A 25,193-nucleotide genomic window follows, 5' to 3' on the forward strand; every position below is an offset into this window, starting at 1 on the left:
TTATTTCAAATTTTGTGTTATTGCACAGGCATCATGTGATCTTTAGAACAGGGAAAACTAATTAAAAGTAAGAGTGAGAGTTTACAACCCAAAAGATAGGAAATTCTTAGTTAAATGCACACTAATCACTCTTAAAGTATTTGCAGCAGTAAGAATGTTCTTATATTTAAAGGGGGGCTGGAGGGAGTGAATCACTTCAAAGCTAATCCCATTTCTATCAATTACACTATTATTTTAAAAAAAGGAGTGCTTGTGGCACCTTAGAGACTAACAAATTTATTTGAGCATAAGCTTTTATGAGCTACAGCTCACTTCATCGGATGCATTCAGTGGAAAATACAGTGGGGAGATTTAACGGCTGCTACTCTGAAAACTATTATTTTAAGGCAGCAGGCTTTGTGGGAGGCTGATGTTAAGAGTTATAGTTATTACCTAAAAAAAGAACAGGAGTACTTGTAGCACTTTAGAGACTAACAAATTTATTTGAGCATAAAGTTTCGTGGGCTACAGCCCGATGAAGTGGTCTGTAGCCTGCGAAAGCTGATGCTCAAATAAATTTGTTAGTCTCTAAGGTGCCACAAGTACTCCTGTTCTTTTTGTAGATACAGACTAACACGGCTGCTACTCTGAAAACAGTTCTTACCTAGGCACTGACTCGTTGTCTCTGGGTAAGTCGCTTATCATCTCTGCCTGTTTCCCAAACAGTAAAATGGAATACTGATATAACCTTACAGGAATGTTGTGAGAACTGACAATGACTTCCCATTGAAGGAAAAGAAAGGTACTTAAAAATCAAGTTTAAGATGTTTATATTGGGATTTGACAAAATGCATGCTGGAAGTGCAGCATCTCCACTTACCACCTTTTACATTGTGGCTTCCAACTTTTAATCAAACACCTAGCTCATAGTTAACTGTATCACGAGAAATCCCTTCTAAAATGTTTCTGCTAATGGCTCTTCACTTGTAATTAACTACACCAGATCTGTTTGCCAAATTAAAGGCCACACCTCATGAGTGAATATTTGACATTACGCTTCCTGAAACAAACTGCTGACAACAGAGTTGGTTAAAAGAACCCACATACTTGTGATGTCACAGAACTTAACACACTGGAGCAAAGAGTGTTCCTTCTGTTATAATTTTTGTTTGCTTTTAGAGAGAGATTATTTTGTTTCTCATCCTTCAGTATGAGGATCATTTTTATAAGTTTATTTATGAAGTATCTTTTCTCTTTGAAGATACAAAGAAATGTTTTGCCATTTAAAGGGTAGTCCATACAAGTAAGATTCACTTTGGGGAAACTCTCTCCTTGGGAGTGCATGCTGTCTGCAATTTTAATATTTTGTGCAGAATGTTTCAGAGAAGGTTAGAAACTTGGGGGGGTGGGGTGTGGGAGTGGGAGTCTGAACTTAAAAAAAAAAAAAAAACACCACCACACACGGAAAGAATTTTCAGAGCTGTCCCAGAATAACTTTCAGCATTTCCTTTAATTAAAAAGATGATGTCTTCTTGGAGCTCCTCTCAGGCCTTATCTGCAGTTCTGATCTTCCTGTACTATGAAACACTTTTCATTATTAGCTTTTAAACTACTTCAGCTTGTATAGTGGTATTGCCCTGTGTGGACAAGGCATCACTTTTTTAATTTTATTTTTTTTTTAACATGACAGAAAAATCCACTAGCTTTTGGCAAGTCCTTAAAACTGTTTTTTAGGTGTCTGGCACAACATTGGGACCTTAAATAACTCTTGTTCAAATTGTTTCATGGTATGGGAAAAACCCATTGTGAAGGTCCCATCTACATACTTGTCAGCAAGTGATCAACTTTGATGCAAAGTAAGGCTAAAATAATTGGTCTCCCCTCTGAAATCACTGGAAGCTTTCCTGCTAACAAAATTGTACAGAAATTCTACATTGTCGTATTAAGAGTTTCTTAAATAGTTGTTAAATGAACAAATATATCTTACCTTAAAGCAACTCTTCAATTCACTAACTCCCAAGGGAGCAAATATTCTGTTCTGTTTTACTTCATGTTGTCTGGTTAGTAGCTTCCTGTTTAGTTAGTTTTAAGATGCTAAAATTTTAATAAATTATTGTTATATTGGAGACTTTCTCTAAACAATCTCAGATTTCCATTACTCATGTGGGATAACCTTCCAAAATCCAGTCTACAGCTTTTCTGCAAGTACTTCATGTATGAGTTATAATTATGGATGTTTGGCGATACCTCAGTTCTCCATATCCCTCGTCACAGGTCGACATAACCTCTTATTTTGTCTGGAATTAAACAGTCTGCAATGTACAAGTCGCCTTTTTTATTGCAGATATAAGGACCAAATTCTGCTCTTGTTTATATTTCTGCAGCCCCACTTTCGAAATGAAAGCAAAATTTGTTTGAGTCTTAATCTTACTAGTGGGAGGCAAGACAACAACTTAGCACTAAGCATTAACAATTTATAATCTTTAAATTGCTGATCTGGTATGTTCATGGGTGCTCTCCAAGCATATAATTTTTCTTATTAGAAACTAATGACCAAATGTGCTGTCTCTTCAAAAGATGAAAATCTGTCACATGGAACTATAAACTGTGCAAGTATTTAAAACTGGGTAAAAGTCAGAGCAAAAATATTTTGGCTGTAATGTATTAAACTTTTTTGATCATCTTTTTGTGAGGGGGTATGCATGTTAATGAAACATTGCTGATTAAGTATAGTTTAAATTAAATTTATTTTCCAAACATCATTCTTTCTTGGGCTACAAGCAAATGATTCTGTTTGCAAGTTTAAATTATACACATTCTGTACAAGATGGAAGATTAAATACCACTGAAATGTCCTGTCTCTTCTCCACACTCATTCCCCCCTTATCCAGACTGGTGCTTGTACCAAGTGTGGGTAAACCATATCTGGCTGTATATTATCTAAACAGTATAGGTTTCCTATTTTGGATAAATAATCATTATATAGAGAGTAGTAGCAAACAAACCAAATAGATCTTGTTTAAAGTGCAGAAGTATGACCCAGAAGCCAAAGAGAAAACACACTAAAATAATCTGTTAAACAAAAAATGAACTGTGAAAATGTGCCATTAATATTTTTCCTTCAAAGCACTGAAGGGGACCATCTGGTTATTCACAGTTAGCCTAATAATGGGGTTATCTCTTATTAGAACTAGTGTGCATATATGTATATGATAATTATGCATAAGGAAGTATTTTAAATTGGGATCTCAAACAAGTTTAATAGAAATCGGAGATAGGGTCAGAGAAGAGAACCTGTTAGTGTGCTTTGTGGATCCCCTGCTCAGTTCTCCAATGCCTTGTCCAGGCTAGCTTTAGTTTGCCTGAGCAATGAGGGTTTCAGGATTATTCTACTATCTAATACACCTTCGCTATTAAACTGATGGAATTCAGCCTACATTTTTCCTTTGCTCCTTTTTAACCCATTATTCCTGGGGGTGGAGGCGAATATCTTTATCTTCAATCCTTATGCCCTTCATACGCCTGTCAATTTCTTATTTAAAAATTGGACAAACAATACATGCTTCAAATTTTCCTCTTAAATTAGTCTTAGTTCTTGTTTCTCTGCTCTGACTGCCCTCCAGTTGTTGTTTTTTCAAGGAGGGAGATGTCCCAGACTATGCAGAATTCTAGGTGTACCAATGCAAAATAGTAGGGTTCTGACCTTCCTACTCCATGCTATGGCATCCCTGAGTATAACACTTTAATGTTAATTGCCTTTCATCTGAAAATCATGGTATGCTTTAAAAGCCTTACTCGATTAAGCCTTCTTACCCTCGCTAGATCAGCAAGGGAAAAAGGGGATCACTTCCTCCACTGCTGAAACACAGTTACTCTAGTAATTTAAGTCAGGAGGTTGAGAACACCACAGCTAAAATTCCAATGGGATTTTGTGTACACAGAATGTAATTACTTGAGGTGGAACTGTGCTATTGGTGTAATTAATACAATTGTTCTTGAAGTGCAATGGAAATCTTCATGACCACAGATGCCAAGTATCTCATTTTGTCTCACCTAAAAGATGGTAATCTCAGATGAGTGTCCATTAGCTATAAGATGAGGCCTTCATTGAGTTCTAGAAGGGAAAATGGCCACCTATTGAACTACCTACTCCACTCCTCGAGCACCTTAGGCTTTTGTCGGATCATCTAAGCATTGATCCAGCTTGACCTTGCTTAACATGTGAGATTTGACAGGATCACAGCATAATGTGGTATTTATAACACACCCAAATGAGAGCTGGGCTTGGGCCAGGGGATGTATTTGAATCAGCTAATTCCTCTCTAGTTCACCACAACAGCTGCTTTCTAGAAAAAGCAACCAGTATTGAAACAGTTACTGACTGTCTTGATCCCCCTACAACTTTATTTTGTGTTGCGATATTACACTAGGCAGTGGAGCCAAGACAATAGCCTTCATTTGCATCTTTATCATGAATACAGCAGGGAAATACCGAAGAGAAATTCTTTAATATATTTGAAAAATATTGTGGCATTCAGATGATTTGAGAAGTTGTATATAACCAGCTCTCATGAAGTAGTTGGTTGTATTCTGAAGGATGCCCAAAAATGACTTACATTTGGCTCATTGCAATTTACCCAGAGTCTGTTTTCGATAACAACTTCACTTAAATGAAATGTCACTGTCTTCCCTCTCTCCTCCCCCCCCCCCACCCAATTCTTTAATTGGCAGACACCTGCCTATGTAACTGTTATAACAATTGTCTGTTAAATCTCTTCCAGGATGATGTGAGGCAAAAAGTTCACCTTGGCACCTTTGGCTTCTTCAAGAATGAGTTCATGATGGTCAATGTCAGCAACCTTTCACTGAAGGGACCTTGGAGCCTTGATGACGAGCAGCTCAGCAGTAAGTGACTTTGTATACTCATTGAGATCTTCCATGAACAGTCATGGAACGTAACAAGTATCGAGAGAAAGGAAGCTCCTGCCCTTCTTATCCTATTATGAAATAATCTCACTATGTACAGGAGCAGAGAAAGACACACTTTCTTTAGGAAAAGAGAATGGTCAGACTACTGGTGCCTTATCAAGCTCTGTGTGAAAGCCTATATTCAGGCTTCCTGTAAAATTCTTTGAGTTGAATACTGTGACCCTTTGAGCTGGGGTTGCTTCTTAAGTTGTACAGCTATTCAGCTTTTTTCCAACTGCTGGCAGTTACAGTTCTCTTGCAGTTTAGGTGCCTTTAGTGTTATTTTGCATGGATCTGGGTAAGCTATTGTAGCATCCTCTCTCCTTATGGAGAATCTCTAAATTGTCTGGTCTGCAATGATTATGTTGGGAAGCGGTGATCTCGGATTGCTTCCTAAACAGTCCTCCACTATGGATTTTGTAGTGGTCTTCTGCACTGTTACTGTTCCTCTCAACCACATTACAAAGCATAATTATTTGCTGCACTAGGCTGATAGGTTCACAATGGAAACAGTGGCTGCATCTGCATTCTGAAGTGACTCGTATGCCGTGTAGATTAATATCTAGGGAAGCGTCACATTTTTTAAAATGACAGTGGACAAAATATGGTATAACTTTGTTAAAGGTGAAATGCTGCTTATAAAACACTGTATTCTTTTCTGCTTTTATTAGACTTGTATGTTTCTTTTAAATATGACGTTGACATCTATTTACTGGAGAAGCAGTGAGTAATGAGGTCACAATAGACTGAAACCTGACTAGCATCGTTCTAGAATTTATTTGAGGCAGCTGAAAGAGTTGTTGGCTCACTTGGTTTAGGACTTGCTGTAGTTGAGCGTGACTCCTTTAAAACCTATTGGTCTGAATTGAAGGCTAGTTTAAAGTTATAAAACAGACTGACTCAACATCCTTTCCTTTTCCTTTTTCCTTTCCTTTTTTCAGTTGAGATGAAGCATGAAGTTTCAAATTGGTATGGCTGAAAAATCACCATATCAATTTATATAACTTGGCAAATACTTTGGTATTGCTATAAAATTAATTAAGTTAGATGTGTATAATATCTGATTGTCTGGGTGGCTACTTGATGTTTGGGGTTGGAATATCTGAAGTTTGCATTAGAGTGATAGTGACTTCTTAATGTGTTTTCCTTAGGTGGGATTCGATTTAGACCGAACAAGGAATAATGGACACTCCACTTGGCTGGTAAGATTGAAAGGGTTGGATGTTTTCTGCCAGAGAAAACAGATCAAACCCCACACAACTGATCCCATTGTCTGCAGCATTCCAAGAATTAATGGAGTAGAATGATCTATTAGCACAAAATATCCTGGATGGGAGTAGTTTAACACTAGAGCACCCACCTGGGAATAGGGAGTGTCCCAGTTTTTTCAGCTCAAGAGCTCACTGACACACCAGCTTTCCTAATATTGTAACTTGTGATATTTTGCCCTTACATTATCAGGATGAAGAAGAGGGTTACTGTATCTTGAAAAAGAAATCAGAGCAGTATGTTTCTGTTGTTCTTCTACACCTGGACTTTACAAACAATGCCTGAGTGAACCTTGGAGAGCCTTCAACCCTGCCTTTTTTTCTTTAGGTTATTCCCCCTGGTTATAATTCAGTCTAGCAAAATCTGTACAAGTTTTTTGAGTAGGGACGATTCATAGATTCCAAGGCTAGGAGGGACCGTTGTGGTGGTGGTCATGTACTTTTTGTGTCCCCATGGATGCTCTGAAACTTCGTGTGTGTGTTTCACACACACAGAAAAGTCAATAAATAAAAGTGGAATTGATCATGAACTCCATGATCTAGAATCATAGAAGTGTAGGACTGGAAGGGACTTCAAGAGGTCATCTAATCCAGTCCCCTGTGCTCAAGGCAGGACTACGTAATAGGTAATCCACCTCTGTCCCACTGCCAAAAGACCACTTAAAATTCTCTTCTCTGTCCTGGGCAGGAAGTAGTTTTGCTTAATGACTAGAGTTGTAGACACAGAATCAGGACTCTTGGGTTGCATTCCCAGCTCTGTCACTTGTTTAATGAATGAGCATGGTTATTTAAATTCTCTGTGCTCAACTTATCCCTTTTACAGATGAATAAAATCTGTGCCTAATTCTGAGTGTTGTGGCTTAATTAATCAATGTTTGTAGTGCCCATTGAGATTAAATGTACTGTACTGTGTAAGCAATATTGGTCTCCCCTTTTCCCCAAACCCAAGTTCCCAGGCTATTGTCCTGCCCTTTAAAAGGACACTAACTTAAATCATATTACTTATTCCTGAGTGAAAACTTTTACCTATTCTAGTTGCAAGTAACAGATGACTACTAAAACTGAAAAAGTTAGTGGAAGGGATTATCTCTGTTTGTTTCACTTTGTGTGTTTGACACAACCTTTTAGGATCACTTTCACTATGGTGTTGGTCACTTCCTGTCTCATGTACTAGCAGTTTGGTCATGGTCTTGGGCCTGTCCTCTCCAAACAGTGGAGGAGCAGAAATCCCCTAATGGTGGTTTTTAAAAAGGGAATTCAGGGCCTACTATTCTTAAAGGGCGCTTACTAGAAACTTTTTTCTCTTTTCTTTGACTAAAAAACTTGAAGTAATTCAAAATGACAGTGTCTCTTTCTCTCATACCTTTTGGTGAACAATTTGTCTTCAATCTATTTTAGTGGATAGTTCCCTTAAAGCTGTCTATATTGAGTTGAATATTCTCTAGCCCAGTGGTTCTCAACTCTGGTCCCCTGCTTGTTCAGGGAAAGCCCCTGGCGCGCCGGGCTGGTTTGTTTACCGGCCGTGTCCGCAGGTTCGGCCGATCTCAGCTCCCACTGGCCACGGTTCAACGCTCCAGGCCAATGGGGGCTGCGGGAAGGGTGGCCAGCACATCCCTTGGCCTGCACTGCTTTCTGTGATCCCCATTGTTCTGGAATGGCAAACCGCAGCCAGTGGGAGCCGCGATTCGGCCAAACCTGCGGACGTGGCAGGTAAACAAGCTGGCCCAGTGTGCCAGGGGTTTTCCATGAACAAGCGGTGGACCAGAGTTGAGAACCACTGCTCTAGCCCAAATAGTCTTTAAATGAATTTCAGTTCTTCTCTCTGGTTTTAGTCTAGCCAGTTCCGTCGTCTAGGGCCATCCTTTCTAGTGTGTAAAGAAGACTGTTCTCCCATTCCGACTCTACACAATATATGCCTAATAGCCTGCTTGTGAATGCTCCACTTGCCTTTGTTGTGTAACAGAACCCTTTCATCTGTCTAGTGGAAAAGTAGAGCCCTCTTCAGAAGCTGCTCCCTAGGTGCCTGAAATTTTCTTCATGACTGACAAGCCATTGTGTTGGTTACCAAGACTTCAGAACAAACCCGTGAGTCTCAGCACACGTATGTGGGGAGCAACAAAAGTCCTAGCAGCCAAGGTGAGCCTGCCAAACCTAGTCAGACTGTACTGCTGCTGCCAGGATTTCTGGTCCAAGTATGTGCAACAGTTTGTCATGGCTAGACTCCTTGAGCCATATGGGAAAAAACTCTTACTTTAACCTATTCATGATCTCTTTTTGGATATCTGTAACTTCCTGCATAGAAACATTACCAGCTGGTGTGTCATGTGACAGTTTGCATACTATTGTGCATAGAGCCCTGCAGGGATACAAAATTTATATCCGCATCCAATCCGCAATCCACAAAAATGGTCCATGGATATAAAGCAGATATTCATGGATTTGCAGGGCTTTAGTTGTGGAGACCCAACTCTCTGAACAAACTGTTTGCGACTCCCAACTATCTAGCTGTATCTGTTACTTATGTGGTTCAGATTATCTGGATTCTACTTTGACTACTACAGTGTTTGGCATCCCTTCGGCAGCTACTTACCACTCCAGGGGTAGTTGGTAACACTTTGCAGATGGACACCAGTGTAGAAGTGAGAAACTTCCTTGGTATCTTAGTTTTCAATTATTTAAAGTTCTTTGTGATTTTGGACTCTGCTTTCAGGATTGGTCCACAGGAAGTGGCTGCTAAAAGGCCTGTCAGAGTGTTGTTGAGGAGCCAGTGTTGAGGCGGAAGGCCACTGTGTCTATAGCCTGGTCTATAATCTGGGAGGTTCGACAACACTAGCCATGTGTGGCTATCCAGCGCCTTTCCCCCCCAAACAGAAGAATTCAAAAGAAATTCCACATGGAAACCCTCAGTCTGTGTGGTTTTCTATGAGTGTATGTTCTGGATCTGAATTTGTGTTTGAAACTCATGGAGCCAAATTGTGTTCTGACTTATCCATGGTGTAGTCTTACTAAGCCAGAACCTGGCACGTTGTCTTAATGTGCTAAATTCACCTAGGCTCAACATCACCCTTTAGGCTCAAGTCTCTGACTCTTACTCATCTCAACACAGTGGCAGTGATATCTTCTGCTACAGCAGCCTTTCCTGGAGTCTGTGTGGTTTGTTGTCTGGGTTCTTTACCGGCAGGGGTGCCAGTATCTGACAATCTCTGCTCTGAGATTACCTGTAAACAGTTTGTTATCCTGTCACTGAGAAAGGGGTAGAAAGAAATGTAGGAGGCTCATTTTAAATGGCTCAAGGTGGCTGTCTTGCAGTAACACTTTCACAATTTCCAGTGTAGCTTTAGGTGAAAATTGACTGCCTGCTCTTCATGTTTGTACTTGGGTTACTAGGTTTATAGTTGCGAAAACAATACTGGCACTAAATAGATACAAATAATCAAATCTGCAAATCTATTGAGAGCTCTACTGCACGAATGTGCCTGCTCTTGCTTGGTCTTGTATTAAGAAATGCAGCGTGTGCGTTGGTACAACATGCTGACATCCAAGGGTCATTGGCTGAGCTCGAGTCTTGAACTTTCACTTCCTGATGGCTTCTATCTCCAGCCAATGTTCATAGAGTCTATTGAAGTGGGACTGTGCTGTTCCATCACAGTCTACCCATCAACTCTAGAAAAACTTGGATTGAGGACAGGATCTCAACCTTAATCTGGTAGATAACACATGGTCACTTACTGTTACATTACTGCTGGAGGGATAGACCGGTGACTTCTTTAGTACTAGTACTCCTTGGGAGGTACACGAGTCTGGGAAATCCAACGCTGTATTGATCTTCAGTTGGTGATGGTGTGTGTGGTCAAAGATTTGCCTCTGGGATTTTAAATCTTCTAGGAAGCTGGTAGATAGACAAGATTAAAACTGGGTAGTATAATGGCCAGGCACAAAACAGAAGGAAATGCAGCATGTTCGCAAATTTCTGAATTCAAAGTGTCTGAATTTGCTCTGAATGCTCTATTCTCTAGGTGACAAGTCCAAAAGAAGCATAACAGCATCTCAGGTAAGACTGTGAAACTAGTTGTTTTCAGGATTATCAATGGGAAGGGGTGGGGAGGATCTTTCAGACTCAAGCTGGAATGGAAAGTGGGTGTATTGATCAGAGTGGGGTATAAGTAAGTCCCTTTGTTTTCAGTTTAAACCGATTTTTTTTCCCAAAATTCCTGGGTTTTACAAAAAGTTTAGTTTTTTCTGATTTTCACCTTACTTTTGTATCTTTCAAATATATAAAAATAACTTGTTTTATTAGGAAAAAATACATTGCATGAGAGATATGTATGGCGATAATACATTAGTCTGTGTGTATATGCAAAGCTGCCTGTTGAAGTAAGGCTATGTATTAGTCTAGAAAATGCACACAATAACAAACAGGCACGCACACAAGCTCTGATGTGTACTGATGAATTTCATGCTCACCACATACTATTTATCTGTTAACAGCTTGAAAGTTTAAGAATTTGACACACTAAAACAAGAAGGAAACAAATCTGTCAGAATTGTTTCAGAACACAAGAATGTATTTGAAAATTTAAAAAAAACAAAAACAGGAGAAAAGGATGAAGTTGAGTGTATGTGCTGCAAATGGTGTGGCCCAATTATTAAATGTAAATATTTTTAGGCTAATAGTTCTAAGTCTACAACAGTAAACTCTTTTTTTTTCTCTAATGAAAAGTTTTATTTGAGGATTAGAGATGTATTGTTTTATTAAACTCAGAGCTGGCAATATGTTCTGTTTTAGTTCTGCAGCAAACCACATTGATGAATGGAATTCAAAGCATTAATCTACTGAATACTTCCCCCCCGTCTTGCTGTCCACCAAAATGAACCCTAATGTTTACCCAGAAAAATTAAGTTTTTTGCACTGATTTTTCACCTGTTTTTGTTGTTGTGGTAATAAATTATGATCAATTCCTGGGAAAAATTAAATAAAATAAAAACTGAAAATGAAAGGCCCTACATGTAAGTCATGCAAAGTACACCATGTATTTCTGATTTCATGACAACTGCAGTATTTACTTGTTAGAAGCCACTTCTAGCATTTTTTTTACTCTTCTTCCCCAGAATGTAATGGAGCAAGAGCACAGTTTTCATAAAGATAAAGGAACTGTTTCATTCCAGGTAAGATTTCTGCCAGTAGCTCTTCCATAAACTCTTTCCCTTCACTGTAGCACTTGCTGAAAAATATAAATCCACTGCCCCCTTTCATAATCTCCCATTCTGTTAATAAAGATGCCTCTCGATAGCACATATAATTTTTTAGATGGATTCTTCTTTTGTGGAGGGGAGAAAGCTGTAAAAGACTTCTTCCTTATAAGATGCAGGAGCATGTCTTGTAAACCACTCATTCATGTGGTGCTCCTTACAGTGAACTAGTTTGAATGTAATAAATGTTGCTTTCTGTAATGAGGGATACAAAAATATAGAAAAAACTTGGATTAACGGTAGGTTGGCAGTGTGACACCAGTACTCAAAGTTGTAGATTTTCAGGGTCAGACCAGATTAACAAACTTTCTCACTTCAGTGCTCTTACTTGCTTTGTCTAAAACTTAACTGCTGGCTACTGCTGATAAAAACAGATTTTGTGGCATGTGACAGTTTTTGGTTTAGCCTTAAAATTGTTCACATCATACTCAGTTCTAATCTTCTGTCTCTGCCTATCATTCGTAGGACATTGTACCGTGTCACACAAAATAAGCTATTGAAATGCTATGATTCCTGTATCTAATGGCGCTGGATTTACCAGAATGCATAGTCAAGGAATTAAGTGTAGGAATGCAGTTTGAGTTTCTTTAAGACTTATAAACAGTGGCATCTTGCTAACTTTGTCACTGTACAAGTATGGAAAGGGGGCAGTATGATCCTAAATGTCAAGGACTTTTCATATTCCCCTGGAGATTGTTTTACAGCAGAGCAATGCTTTTCTAAGGTATAAATATGCTGACTTTCCTTGTTCTTATTTTTAGTTTTATTTTAATATCCACTCTGAAAACGAAGGAGGTCTATACAGACTTTGCTTCCACAAATGTGTTGGCAGTGATGTGCAGACCAGTGATCAGCTCCTGTTTAGCCTTGATGTGAGTATTATGTGTAAAACATAACTTAGAGCTCTTACATTTGCTTAATCAGTAGTGTAAAATGATGCATGAGACTTCACCATAGGAGCACTAACTCATGTGCTCTGCACAGATTGCTGGGGGAAGGCGGGGTGGAAGTTGGGGTGGGGAGACACAGCTGTATCCAACATATCCTTCTAATGTCTTGTTGCATATCAGTGGCATCCTCTAAGGAAGTAGTTTTAGTATCAACTGTGGTGTAATAGGAAGAATTTAAGGAATAAAACAGTGCCAGAAAGAAGTGGATGAAGATGTAAAGACTCCATCCGGGAGAGCCAACGCAGTGGTGTGTGCTTCTCCCCTCTCATCAAATCCCTTTTCTTTACATAATGGCAGACGTTAAGGCACTGTCTCAATCTTAGTTATCAGCCTTCTTGAATTTCTACGTGTTCTGTCTTTCTAGCTTAACACAGGATACATCTGTACTACACATCACTGAAGGGAGCATCTGAATAGCAGAGTATTATAGTAGGTATTCCAGGAAACGAAAGAACTTGGCAGCCTAAAGCTTCCCTGAGCTGCATCTTTATAATCTGCAAGAATGAGATCTGGTTGCTTTCACTGAGGGGGTGGGTAGGAGAGGAAATGAGACTCGAGTTGAAGATGGTAGTGAGTGGGGTTATGTGAAGATCCAAGTTGATTTAACTGGTGTTTTGCTTTTTTATGTCTGTTAGCACCAGCCTCAGTAGGGCTCTTTAAACACACTCTGAACAAATTCCAGCTTTTTAAAAAGCACTTGAGTTACTGACTTGAAGAGTTCAGCTGATGTGAAACTTGGTTTCACTTGCTGTAGAAGTGATCTTTGTAGTAGAATTGCAGTAGGAAAGTGCTTCCTTCCCCCTGACAGGAGGAGAAATCTATTGTAACACATTTAAGAGATTTTAAGTGTTGGTTATGAATCTTTGTGAAGGCTTGTACACATTAGAATCTGAGCTATGCTCCTTATTTAAACAAGGCTCTGGCTAGTGTGTCTGATTCAAGTATGGACAGACCCTACAGTTCACTGCTTGTAATAAGTTGTTCTTGGAGGGAGTTACATTCTGCCTCCCTGAATTACCCTATACAATTCAATCAGCAGAAGGCATCTTCAGTTGCTGTCCTCTCTTATTGTATAATTTTACTGTTCATGATTAAGCAGCAGCTGCATTTCAAACAAGTGATTCCTATGTGTTTAGTGTGCAGTATTCTGGGACTCCTTGGGGTGGAAAGCACTATTGCTTTAGGAATATGAATTCTAAGCTCATGCATCTGTGATTGTGAATTGCAATAATTAACCAAATGGCAATAGTCAAAGGACTCTCTCAGCTACACATCTGACACTTCTCTAATCAGATAGAGATCAAGGAAAAGAACCCTGAAAGTTACCTCTCGCGGGTGAGATCCCACTTCCAAAACTCTGCATTTCTATGGCTTTCCTCCTCTTTCTTTCTGGGACTGTGTGGATCCACATCCTTCGTAAATGCAGGTAGACTGATTTTCTACAGCATAATGACAAGTGTGAACCTGGCTTGTGTTGGTCTCTGCTGAAGAACAGTTTTGTCTCTTATCCTCCTCTTGCCTTCCCTTGGCCTCCCATCTTCCAATAGAACTTGATTCATACATTTTTGAGTTACAGTAAGACAACTTTGTAGTTTAAAACAGTCTTGCATGCTTAAAAAGCTTCTAAATATAAAACTTACCAAAATTTGTTTTTATTCCTGAAGGACATTTGATTTGCTGAGAGCGCTTAATTGGAAATGGTAACTGTAGGGACTGCTTTTACTGACAGCTAGTGGATACTCTTGTAGCTCAATGGGCACTCTAGAGCAGCAGTGTTCAATATGTTCACCGCTAGCCAATGTGGCTAATGGGCTATTGAATTGTGGCTAATGCATGTGGCTTTTTTATAATGTGGCTAATAAGAAAAATTCAAAACCATAAGTGTGGCTAGCAGTGTGGCTAGCATCGAATTTCTATTGGACACTGCTGCTCTAGAGGTACCACTTCAGGATACGAAGTCCCAAAAGAAACAAAATGACTTCAAAATGCAAAGAACTAAGATTTTTTTTTTAGCTGTGTGAAATGAGCTGCATGTAAATTAACGTGAATTTCTAAGGTTGTATGTATATCCTGGGATATTAGAGAAACAAGGTAGGTGAGACAATACCTTTTATTGGACCAAGTTCTGTTCGTTCTCGCTCTCTCTCTCTCACCAACAGAAGTTGGTCCAATAAAAGATTACTCACCTACCTTGTCTCTTGAATTTCTAAAGTCAGTTATGATCCTTATGCAAAATATAGTCTTACAGCATTGCCATTTTAAATACACACATTCATCTTTACTTCAAATGGAAACATTTATTGAAGAGAATGGTGCCTTAACAGGAAGCTCGGTTTATAAGCCCAAGACAGAATGTGTCCATATATGATGCAGTATCTCAAGGGGCATTTTTTTAATGTGTCTATTTGGGACTCTTGGCTTATGCTACTTCTGCCTCCTTGTGTTTACAGGAATGATGTGTTTAAGATTCACTGGTTAATGGCAGCCCTCCCTGTCACAGAATCTCTGTCCTTGATGTTCCATGTGGTAAATATAAAATATTCTCTATTTCTCCCATATGGGGGAAGTTGAACAAGTGGAAAGCAGGGCAAGATATATCCAGGAAATGGCATATTCTGTGCTGAGATTCCAAAACACTTTCCAAATTATCTATATATGGATCACTTCTCCCATTACTGAAATGCAGCTTCCTCCGAGGTGGAACATGTCAAGAATTCTGTGCCAACAATTTTGTGCAGTATTTCTTAGGAGGAGAAGCGTGGTATATGTTAATCATTAAAACTACAGGGGACACTCAGCAGCCACAGAGTGTAAACTTTGCATTGAAATTTGATTAGGAGAGAGAACTAGCCTTCCTGTTCTTGGAAGCAGTACCATGAGAATGCTAAAGACCACAGTTGGCCAAGATATTAATGTTCCTTTTCTTATAGGCATCAAGCAAAGATTGCTGCCTAACGACTCAACACCACTGCTGCAGAAGTTTTGAGTTTCCTTCCAGTTCTAAAGTTTGACTTAGCCTAGTAGAGCTGATGAAGTCACAGCCCTAAGTGATGTGGCTGCAGTCAGGTATATCAGGATGGGGTGGTCGTGCACATCTTCACTTCTTGACTCCTTTTCCTGTTTACCAGAGGTCAGAACTGCCCATGATTCTTTGCCTCTCCGTCTGGTCCATAGCATGGATTCATAGGTCTTGGAGTTCCACTTCTTTTCTCTGCAAACTTCGACAGTCTTTCTATCATGTCCTCTGTCTTCCACATTCTTTCTTGCTGTCCTCTTCCTCCCATGCTTTCTTTGTTGATCATTCTTCTCTGTAACACTTCCCAAAGGTACCTAGAGTTGCAAGGTACTTTGCTACGAGCCTGCCCTCGCATGAGGAAGCCATGTCTGTGCCTGTTGTGGGTCAGCTCCCCAATTCCATTGCCCACAGGCAACACAAGCTCTCCCTTCTAGGCCTTGTAGGCCCTACTGTGTCTCTACAGGTTAGTGATAGCCACACTCCAACCCTGAGCCCTCTAAACTTCTCCTTGGATTGTCCAGCTCCTGATCCACTAGACCCTCTCAGGACCTGCAGGTTTACTGCTTCCAAAGAAACAATACATCCCAACTTACCAGTTTCACCTCAGTTCACTGCTGTGCCTAACTCACAGCACTTAGATATGTTTGTACTGAAATGAAGTATGTTTATATAACAAAGCAGAGATTCAAATAGAAGTATTGGAAACAAATGGCTACATATGAAATAAAATCATAACATGCATTCTTGAGCCTGGACTTAAGCAGATACTCTCCTGTCTGATAAAGTATTGCTCACCCCAAATCCCTGCAGCACTTTACAGTAACAGAGGTGGTGGCCCTTCTTTCATGAGACATGCACACTCCTTGATGGAGGAGTCCGTATATCTCTTTGCACTCCAACATATGCCAGACTAATCCTTTGTTTTTATTCATAAACAGGATAGACAAACCCCAGCTGTTTTTTTGATTCTTGTAGATTTCGCAGTCTCTCAGTTTGCACTTACATGCACAGTATGTCAATAGACATACATTGTCAGGCATATAATACACAAATGGTCAGACAGGGAGATAGATGTCAGTAGCCTCCTGCCTAAAGGGAACAGCTCCGAGGTATGTAACCTCCAGGTGACCTGCCTTAACTCCAAAACCTTCAAAACATAACTTCAGTATATGTACATAACTCCTTAAATATTATTTCAATGTACATTTTGGAGTAATTTTGACGACCAGTGATCCACTGGCCACCTCAGCTTCCACTGACAATCATTCCCCAGGTTCATTATGCATTGTGTAAAGAAGTACTTATGTGTGTTTTAAACCTGCTGCCTATTATTTTAATTGCGTGGTCCCTAGTTCTCGTATTATGTGAAGGGATAAATAACACGTCCCTATGCGTTTTTCCACACTATTCATGATTTTATAGACCTCTGTCATGCCCCCCTTCCCTTAGTCACCTCTTTTCTAAGCTGAAAAGTCCCAGTCTTTTTAACCTCTCCCTGTATGAAAGGTGTTCCATACCCCTAATCGGGGTGAGGTTTTTTGTTTTTTTTTCCTTCTCTGTACTTTTTCCAATTCTAATATCTTTTTTTGAGTTGGGGCAACCATAACTGGACACAGTAGTCCAGGTGTGGATACCATAGTGGCATTATGATGTTTTGTGTCTTATTATCTAACCCTTTCCTAATGGGGCCTAACATTCTGGCAGTTTTTTTGACTGCTGCTGCACATTGAGCATGTGTTTTCATAGAACTATCCACGTTGACTTTAAGATCTCTTTCTTGAGTAGTGTAATGGGGTTAGGACTCACCACCGCTGGCGCCTCCCCTGGTTGCTCTGGAAATTAGCTCTGTCCAGTCATGGAGCACTTTTCGCTTGGTGCCTTGCCCTTCGTCTGCTCTGCTGCTTCAGGGACCCTCGTTGCTTCCCACTCAGCAGCGTCCTCTTCAGGACACTGCCCTCCGGCACTGCTCACTGCTCTGGTCTCGCCCCCTTCCGGGGATTTGGTGTTACCAGAAGTCCACGATCTGCACCTGTTGTAGTGGCCGGCTGCAGCCTCTAAGTCTAGCCCCTTATTGCAGGGAGCAGCCACAGCCTGGATCAGGCCATGCTCCTCTTCAGCCAGGTGTAGCACAAGGGGAAGGGGGGATCCAGGCTCACCTGCTACTCTGGGTCCCGACCCAGGGACCCTCTAGCAGCAGCCTCTCTGCCCTCCTTCTCTCCCCTTGCCCTGCTATTGTCCCTGGGCCGCTTCCCCTTCGGCCCTACGCACCTGCCCAGCCCTTGGTAGCTAGGCCGGCAGCCTGGGGTTTTCCTTGGCTGGAGCTCCTCAGCTCCTTCTGCCCTTCCCTAGCACTGCTCTGTCCAAGGTGCTACCTTTCAGCCCAGGAGCCAGTCCTCCTCCCTTGACCACCAGGGAGAGACTGCCTGCTGGGCAGCCTTTATATATGGCTGAGTCTGGCTTTGATTGGCTGTCTCTAACTCAGCCTCTGATTGGCTCCCTAGCAGACCTTCTCTGATTGGCTGCCCACCTGCACCACCTCCCTGGCCTGCTGAAGCCCCATCTAGGATAGGAGTGGGGCAGCTACCCCACTAAAACTAGTAACAGCTAATATAAATCCCATTGTTTTGTATGTATAGGTGCTGTCAGCCAAAAGGGCCAAATCTTCAGCACACAATTGTTTTCTGTGTCTCTGCAGGGTCGGTTCTCTTACTAATTAACTCTGTAAGTAAGGTGAAGAGTAGTGCTCAGCACATTGCCTTGTCTCAATTCCACCAACACCTCAAAACTCTCCAGACTTCCATGTATTGTTACCCCCACATACATAACTACCAGTGCAATTTCATCTCTTCTGTTTTCTTAGGTTGCAGTTGGATTTTAGCTGTTCATACCATATCGTATTCTGCCACACAGTCACTCACTATAACCTTTACATCTTTTACCATTTTCATATGTTCTTTTTATCACACTGTAGACCATCTAGGCTTTACTTTTTCCCACTGTAATATGTCACCCTGTGAGAGTCTTTTTCCAATCCATTGAACACCACTCAACTTATTTCTCTCCTCCAGAATTTCTTTTACAAAAGCCGAATTTACACACCACTCCTACTGTGTTCCCTTCGTGAACATGGCAATTTAAATCCCCACCAACCACTACAAAGTTGTTACACTCAACCATAACCGACAACTCTGCTAGCTCATTTCTAAAGTTCTCCTTCTCTTCCAAAGGTCTACCTTGTTGCGGAGCATATGCTGACATCACACATATAACCTTACAGTCTGTCCTCAGTCACACTATCAGTTGGTCTCCTCTTCTTTCTACCCTCATCAGACCCTTACCAATCTCTGGGATTACAATGACAGCTACCCGATTCATTTTCTTTTTTCTCCAGACCCAAAAATTTAAAATAATCTGTTAAGATTTTACTCTTTCTTCCACACCACATAGTATACAGATTTTCCTTCTAGCCATTGCCTCAACTATCTCTCCTGACTTACCTGTAAGTGAACTTACATTCCACGTTGCAGGTGCTTGCCAGTTTGTTGCCATTGCCCACAAGATGGTATCCTGAATGCAGTAGCATGTTTTAAGAGCACATGCTACATAAATCTTAAAAACGTTTAGCCATCTAGATCTGACTTGGACTCTTAGGTCATAGTTTCTTCAGCTTCATAGAAATTTAAATGAATAAATACCCTGAATGTCCATAAAGCAAGGTAATTTGGGGGCCGGTACACTAGAAATCAGTGTTTTATATCTAGCCATGCCATAACTCTTCTAACATTAGAAGCATTAATACAAAGACTATCTAGCGTCACCTGGTAATAAACTATATTTAGACTTGCCTTCCCATTGGAAGGGTCTCTTCAGTGAGGGTAGTGGTGGTGATTTAATCCTCCTATGCTGATGCCTACCACAATGTCCACTTTCAGCTGCATGCTGGGATAATCACTCTAAGCTTGCCAAGTAATTACTGTCTTTGAAGTCTAACAACTTTGAACCCGGCTGCCGGTAAAGGTAAAAATAGAAAAGGCTAGTCGTTAACACAGCCCAACTAAAACAATAGAAAAACTGATATTTAATCCTGAATATAAGTGATTATCTTTAAATATAAGCGAAGTTGGGGGGATGAAAAGGGGTACTCTCGTAAGAGTAATTGTTAATGCTTGTATACTTCTATATATTCTGGTAACACTTAGGTGGAGATCTACTAAGACATCATTATAAATGGAAAATGGCAAGTTTGTTCTAGCCTAGTAAAAATTAATTTAAAACTACTGAGAGTTGATGGTAGGTGCTCTCTGGGATACAGAAGAGTTGAAAAGGCCATCACAGAGTGGATCTAGCAGGGTTTGCAGTGTTGGTGAAGGAGTTTAATGAAATGACTTCTTGTATTCTCTGCTTCCAGATTTGACTACCACTACGTTTCCTGTCAGGGATTTTCCATTAAAGGCTGGGCTGTTGTCTATTACATCACTTACCTGTAAGTATACTAGAAAGTGCCTGCATACTCCTGTTCTGAGATTGTTCATTGAGTCAGAATTCTCTTGAACAGTCACTGTAACACCTCCAATAAAGCCTTGCTTGAATTTGTATTCTAGGTACATTCCATGTGTGTTGCTACTGCCTTTAACCACACCAGAGATACTGCTGATTTTTCCCAGTCCTCCTGGAGTACACTTAAGCCATTTTAAATTTCAGTGGCTTAGCTTCTTAGTTTCAACCACTATACTTGCCAGTGGCGATTGGTTTCTACAGAAGTTGTACTCAGAAAAGAGTATCCGAGGGGAAGCCGTGTTAGTCTGTTAGTCTATTCACAAAAACAACAAGGAGTCCGGTGGCACCTTAAAGACTAACGCATTTATTTGGACATAAGCTTTTGTGGGTAAAAAATCCACTTCTTAGTTGAAGAAGTGGGTTATTTACCCATGAAAGCTTATGCCCAAATAAATTTGTTAGTCTTTAAGGTGCCACCGGACTCCTCGTTGTTTTTCTCAAAAGAGATCCTGTAAGGGCTAAAAATCTAAGCTAAGACAACATTGCACATGTAAACTGATGGTGTATGGTCTGCCTGCGTCTTCAGATAAATGGCTCCAATTTCTGCTCCTGCTATAGCTTTTTCCAAGCGGCAGCAACAGAGTGAAACTAACAAGATGCTGGTTGGTTTCACTGCAGCTGTACAGAACTCTGTGGGGAGCAGTAAAACTGATGCATGTCAGGTGTTTTTTATTCTGTTCCTTTGGAAAAGTGAGGAGCAATAACAGAGGCCTAGGAGCTGTTCCTGGGCGTTAAAGGGGGAGACCATAAGGAAACTTTTGTATTGGCCATAATATGCTTACTGCATCTCCATTGTTCTTATGAATTTAATTTTGTATTGAAACTGATTACAAGCTAGTCACAATAGGCATTTTCATCAGAATGTTATGAGGGTATAGTGAGGCCTTCTCAACTTTAATTCCCATATGTTACTAATATGTCATTTAAGAAGCACTAGAGTTCTGATGGTTAAAACCAACAGAAGGCTGGAAACGCAACTCATGATCAGGAGCCAGTGTAATGGTATCAAAGATATCTAACTGTAAACTTGTATCCTCTGTTGACTGAAGTCAGTTCTTTAATGTAGTTCAGGATCTTTCACCTCCTTTGCAGTTGATATGGGGAGGAGGGGCAAGCTGTCTCTGGTGCTGCAGGTTGGGTGACAAGACGCAGTTACCAGCCCTGTATACAGAGGAAGGTCCTCACTATAGAGAGCAGCTGCAAGGAGTTTGTACTGATGTGGGTGAAGTTGTAAAAGGGATTCTGGGAGTGAGTATTTGCTTGTGTTGACACTCTGAGTATAATAATGTCTTATTACAGGAACTAATTTGTTCTTGCTCAGTGTGGAGAGGGGACATAGCTGACAATTTGTTGCATGAAGAGAGAGTCCAAATGCCTGTAGGGTTTTTTAAAGCTTGAAGTAGACAAATACATTTCCTCAAAGGACATTCACCCATGAGAAAGTTAGACTTCATTTACAATTGTTAACCTGTGCGATACAGTTATATGCAAGTTAATATGCTCTCTTGTAGGATAATTGCTTGTCAGGTTTCAACAGAAGTACACTTGCTTGCGTTTATGGTGTTGCTAAAGCCAGCTGCAGAAGAGATGACCTGGGCAGAGTTGGATTGTGATGGGTGGTGGTAAGTGCTGAAGGCTGGAATGTTGTTGCCTCGTTAATGCTGTCCAGGCTGCTCAGTACTTCTGTTCTTGGAGCTCCGGTGTTATCAGCGCTAGCAAAGAATGCAGCCTGCTAATTCAGCAAACCTCAATGTTATTTATAAAGAAAGACCACAGGCACAATTCGGTGACCAGGGCACTCAGCTAGGTTTATTACTTTTAAGGCACAGTCCTACTGTCCCATAGGCGCTTCAGGTACACTAACACGAGTGCCCAGGAGTAAGGAGCGGCTCAGTCAGCAGTGGGAATTTCTGTTGTCCCCTTAGCCACACAAAGTTTTAAGGCAAGATACCCCAACATTTATAGACTGAGACAAACAACTTGTGTACCACCTTATGTGTTTAATGACATCTGTTTGTTACCTCCCCTTGTACCTTTCTCCAGATGTCTTGGGCAAAACATCCCTATTCATCATTGCTGTCAAACTCTCTTATCTTGTTTTGGGTCAGGATGTACCTATGCTAATCTTTTGGAATGTGTTCACATACATATCCAGTGCCTAGTACTTCCTAGGAGTGCCTGTGTTTTAGCAATGCTAGCAGTACCTTTGCTAAGTTCATTTACCAGACCGTGAACTTGTAAGCATCTCCTTTAATACCTGACTTGACTTTGGTTCTTGCACCAGTCCCAATGCTCCAGGCTCTCTCTCTCTTGCCCTCTACTACAATAGGATCTGTGTATCACTGCTATATCTGTTTCTTTTTCAGGCTGAAGGACCTTCTGCTGTTCATCACCATCATACTGATTGGCACTGGCTGGGCTTTCATTAAATACATCCTTTCAGATAAAGACAAAAAGGTCTTCATGATTGTCATCCCACTACAGGCGAGGAAAGAACTGGTAACAAGTAGGGTTAGGATTAAATGTTCCTAAAATGTGGGTTCTAGCCTAAGGTCTCCCACTTGATGGCAAATTGCACTAGAGTAGTGGTCATCAAGTGAAGTACAGCAAAGCTATTCCCAGAACAAGCCTATCAATGCAGTGATAGTAGAGTGAAGCTCAAGTTGTAATCTCTTGAGTGTCTGTGGAGAAGGCAATATCTGGTCACTTGAGTGACTTTGACACTTTTCCCCATCATGCTGAGTAGCAGATACAAGGGACCAAATGGGCACTGACTGTAATGAAGTTGCATTCACTTACACTAGGGTTGAATTTGGCCCCTAGAGTAGTGTTAAATTACTAAGCAGAGATCAGGAACGAGCTGCTCTGTACCACTGGAGTGAGGTTAGCAGAAGGAGTCTTGAATTGGAGGTCTCCAGGCTTTCAGGTAAAATATACCCAATGTGTTCATAGTGACCAGAATGCCCCTCCTACTCCAGAAATAGTAGTACTGGTACTGGAGGCATCGGACAGTGGACCTTAGTCCTCTTACCGTGTAAGCTAGCTTCCTGTCTTCTAAAAACGGTAGCACAGATCTTAGATGCTATTGGAATAAACATAGAGCAGGAGCGCTGGGATGTGAAGCACAGAACATTGAGTCGTTCACTCAGTTTAGACAGACCAGGAGACTGGCCCTCAGTACCCATCTGCTCCTTGTGTGTATTCAGTTCTATCTACATATTTAAATGAATAAGTTTTGCTATTTCTTATTCCTATTGACCCTATAGATCAGCACAAGTAAAGAGTAACAAGGATTCTATTTATTCTTATATATCAGCAGAAATTATGTTCAATCAATTACACCTGTGAAAATCCTTAGACGGTGTCACTGAGCATATGATTTTTAGACAAAAGGGCACAGTGGAGTTGCTGAGCGTAATTACAGGTGTTGATTCATGAATGTCAGTGTGGGCTCTTTCTGTGAGGACAGACTGAGTTTGCAGAGCTGGCAGCCAAAAAAAAACCCCAACCAACCACAACTTTTCCCATGTAAAATGGGTGCACTTGACCTGGAGTCGCTGAGAGACAAAAGTGGAGTCCCACGATGCCACTTCTAGTCTCTCTTCGTAGAGTGGTCCTGTGAAGCAGTGTTAATGTCTTGTTGTGTCCTGTAGGTCCTGGCAAATGTGGCATACATCATCGAAGAGGCAACAACTGACCATGGGCTGTGGAAACAAATTCTATTCCTGGTAGACCTACTGTGTTGTGGAGTGATCCTATTTCCAGTAGTATGGTGAGTCATTGTATACAATATGTGGCTTCTGGGGTCCTGATGGTTTAGGGCAGTGATTTTTTTTTCAACCGATGGGTTTCAGCCTACAGGGGGTCACACAAGGTAATTGGGGGGCAGGGGTGACGAGGTGTTGCTTTTATTATAAATTAAAAAGCCAAGAAAATCAGTCTGAGGCCTTTCAGAAGTGCTGAAGTCATTAGATACAGAAGCAGTTTTTTGTTTTAGTGATCTGGGTTTGAAAGTCAGGCAATCAGTGGTGCTGGCTATGTCCAGTGGAAGAGGCTATTTTCAGCCAGTATCTGTGTATTTATTTACCTCACTTTACAAGGAATGATCCTATAAGGAACGCTTCCCTGCCCTTCCTTCTACTCGGCAAGGAAATATTGTTGGCTAAACAAAAGCATTTAGCTGAATTATTTCTATCTTTGGTCCTTAAAAGAGGCATTTAGCCAGAATATTTGTCCGCTGAAGTCCGTTTTAGTCTTAATCAGACAAGCAGCTGGGCTTAAATGAGGAGACAAAGGAGTTTCTGGCTCCTTTGATTAGTAAAAGAAGAATGGCTCCCATATTTTGATCCTTAATCCTCTTGATGTTTTTTCTGTAACAGAGAAAGGAGCATAAACCTCTTGTATAATGAACTTCACAAGACCATCATTTTAAATGCACACCTCTTGTGCAGATATTCCATGCCATACTCTAGAAAACTGCTGGCTGCTCAGCTATGGAGTTAAACATCATCTCCAGCTTGGCTAGTTTTGTAGTTAAATTGGATTACCTTTGTGCAGGTCTAGTCCTTTCACAGAGAGCTATTTAAATTCTCAGTGACATTTCCCCTGACACTGTAGAATGTCCTCCAGGAAATCCTAAATTCCTCTCTTCCCCATACTTTACCTCCCTCCCGCTCCTCCCAAAAATACAACCAAACCAAACTTTAGGGTTTACGCTAACAATGTTGTAAATTAAATAATGTAAATAGTATGGGAGTGTTAACTTGCATGATAAAGCTATTCTTGTTTTTCTATAGTAAACATGTATAAATACTTACTGTGACAATTCTTTCCAAATCCCTAACGTCAGAAACTGTTCTCATGGCTGCTCTCGTTTCACCAACTTCTTTTGGTGAAAGAGTCAGAAATGTACTGTGACTAACGTTGTGCCTGCAACTTCTTGGAAGCAAAATCTTAGGGCAAGTTTACATTACAAAATTAAGTCGACCTCAGTTACCAGGACTAACAGCCACCACTGTAATTAACTACTCTTTGTGCTGGCAGTGTGTGTCCTTACCAGGAGTGCTTGCACCTATTAAACTATCAGGGTGGAGCATTGTGGGATGGCTTCTGAAAGATAACCACAGTCGATGTAAGCAACACTGTGTCTGCACTGACGCCACGTCAACTTAACTATGTGGACTTAAGCACTACGCCTCTCACAGA

The 25,193-nt window shown here is 40.7% G+C and overlaps 1 protein-coding gene across 1 annotated transcript in view; it reads left to right on the plus strand.

Annotated features, from left to right (window-relative positions):
- The window catches only part of GPR107 (G protein-coupled receptor 107), a 58,450-nt gene that overhangs the window by 4,785 nt on the left and 28,472 nt on the right, over positions 1 to 25,193 (plus strand). Inside the window, 13 exon segments of the mRNA XM_043499050.1 lie at positions 4,761 to 4,884; positions 6,099 to 6,129; positions 8,198 to 8,259; positions 8,262 to 8,351; positions 10,232 to 10,266; positions 11,325 to 11,381; positions 12,227 to 12,337; positions 13,709 to 13,742; positions 13,745 to 13,841; positions 14,866 to 14,947; positions 19,847 to 19,914; positions 22,355 to 22,472; positions 23,642 to 23,760. Of these exon segments, the coding sequence (XP_043354985.1) occupies positions 4,761 to 4,884; positions 6,099 to 6,129; positions 8,198 to 8,259; positions 8,262 to 8,351; positions 10,232 to 10,266; positions 11,325 to 11,381; positions 12,227 to 12,337; positions 13,709 to 13,742; positions 13,745 to 13,841; positions 14,866 to 14,947; positions 19,847 to 19,914; positions 22,355 to 22,472; positions 23,642 to 23,760 (1,028 nt within the window).

The sequence above is a fragment of the Dermochelys coriacea genome, chromosome 16 (assembly GCF_009764565.3).
Source record: "Dermochelys coriacea isolate rDerCor1 chromosome 16, rDerCor1.pri.v4, whole genome shotgun sequence".
Taxonomy (NCBI): Eukaryota; Metazoa; Chordata; order Testudines; family Dermochelyidae; genus Dermochelys; species Dermochelys coriacea.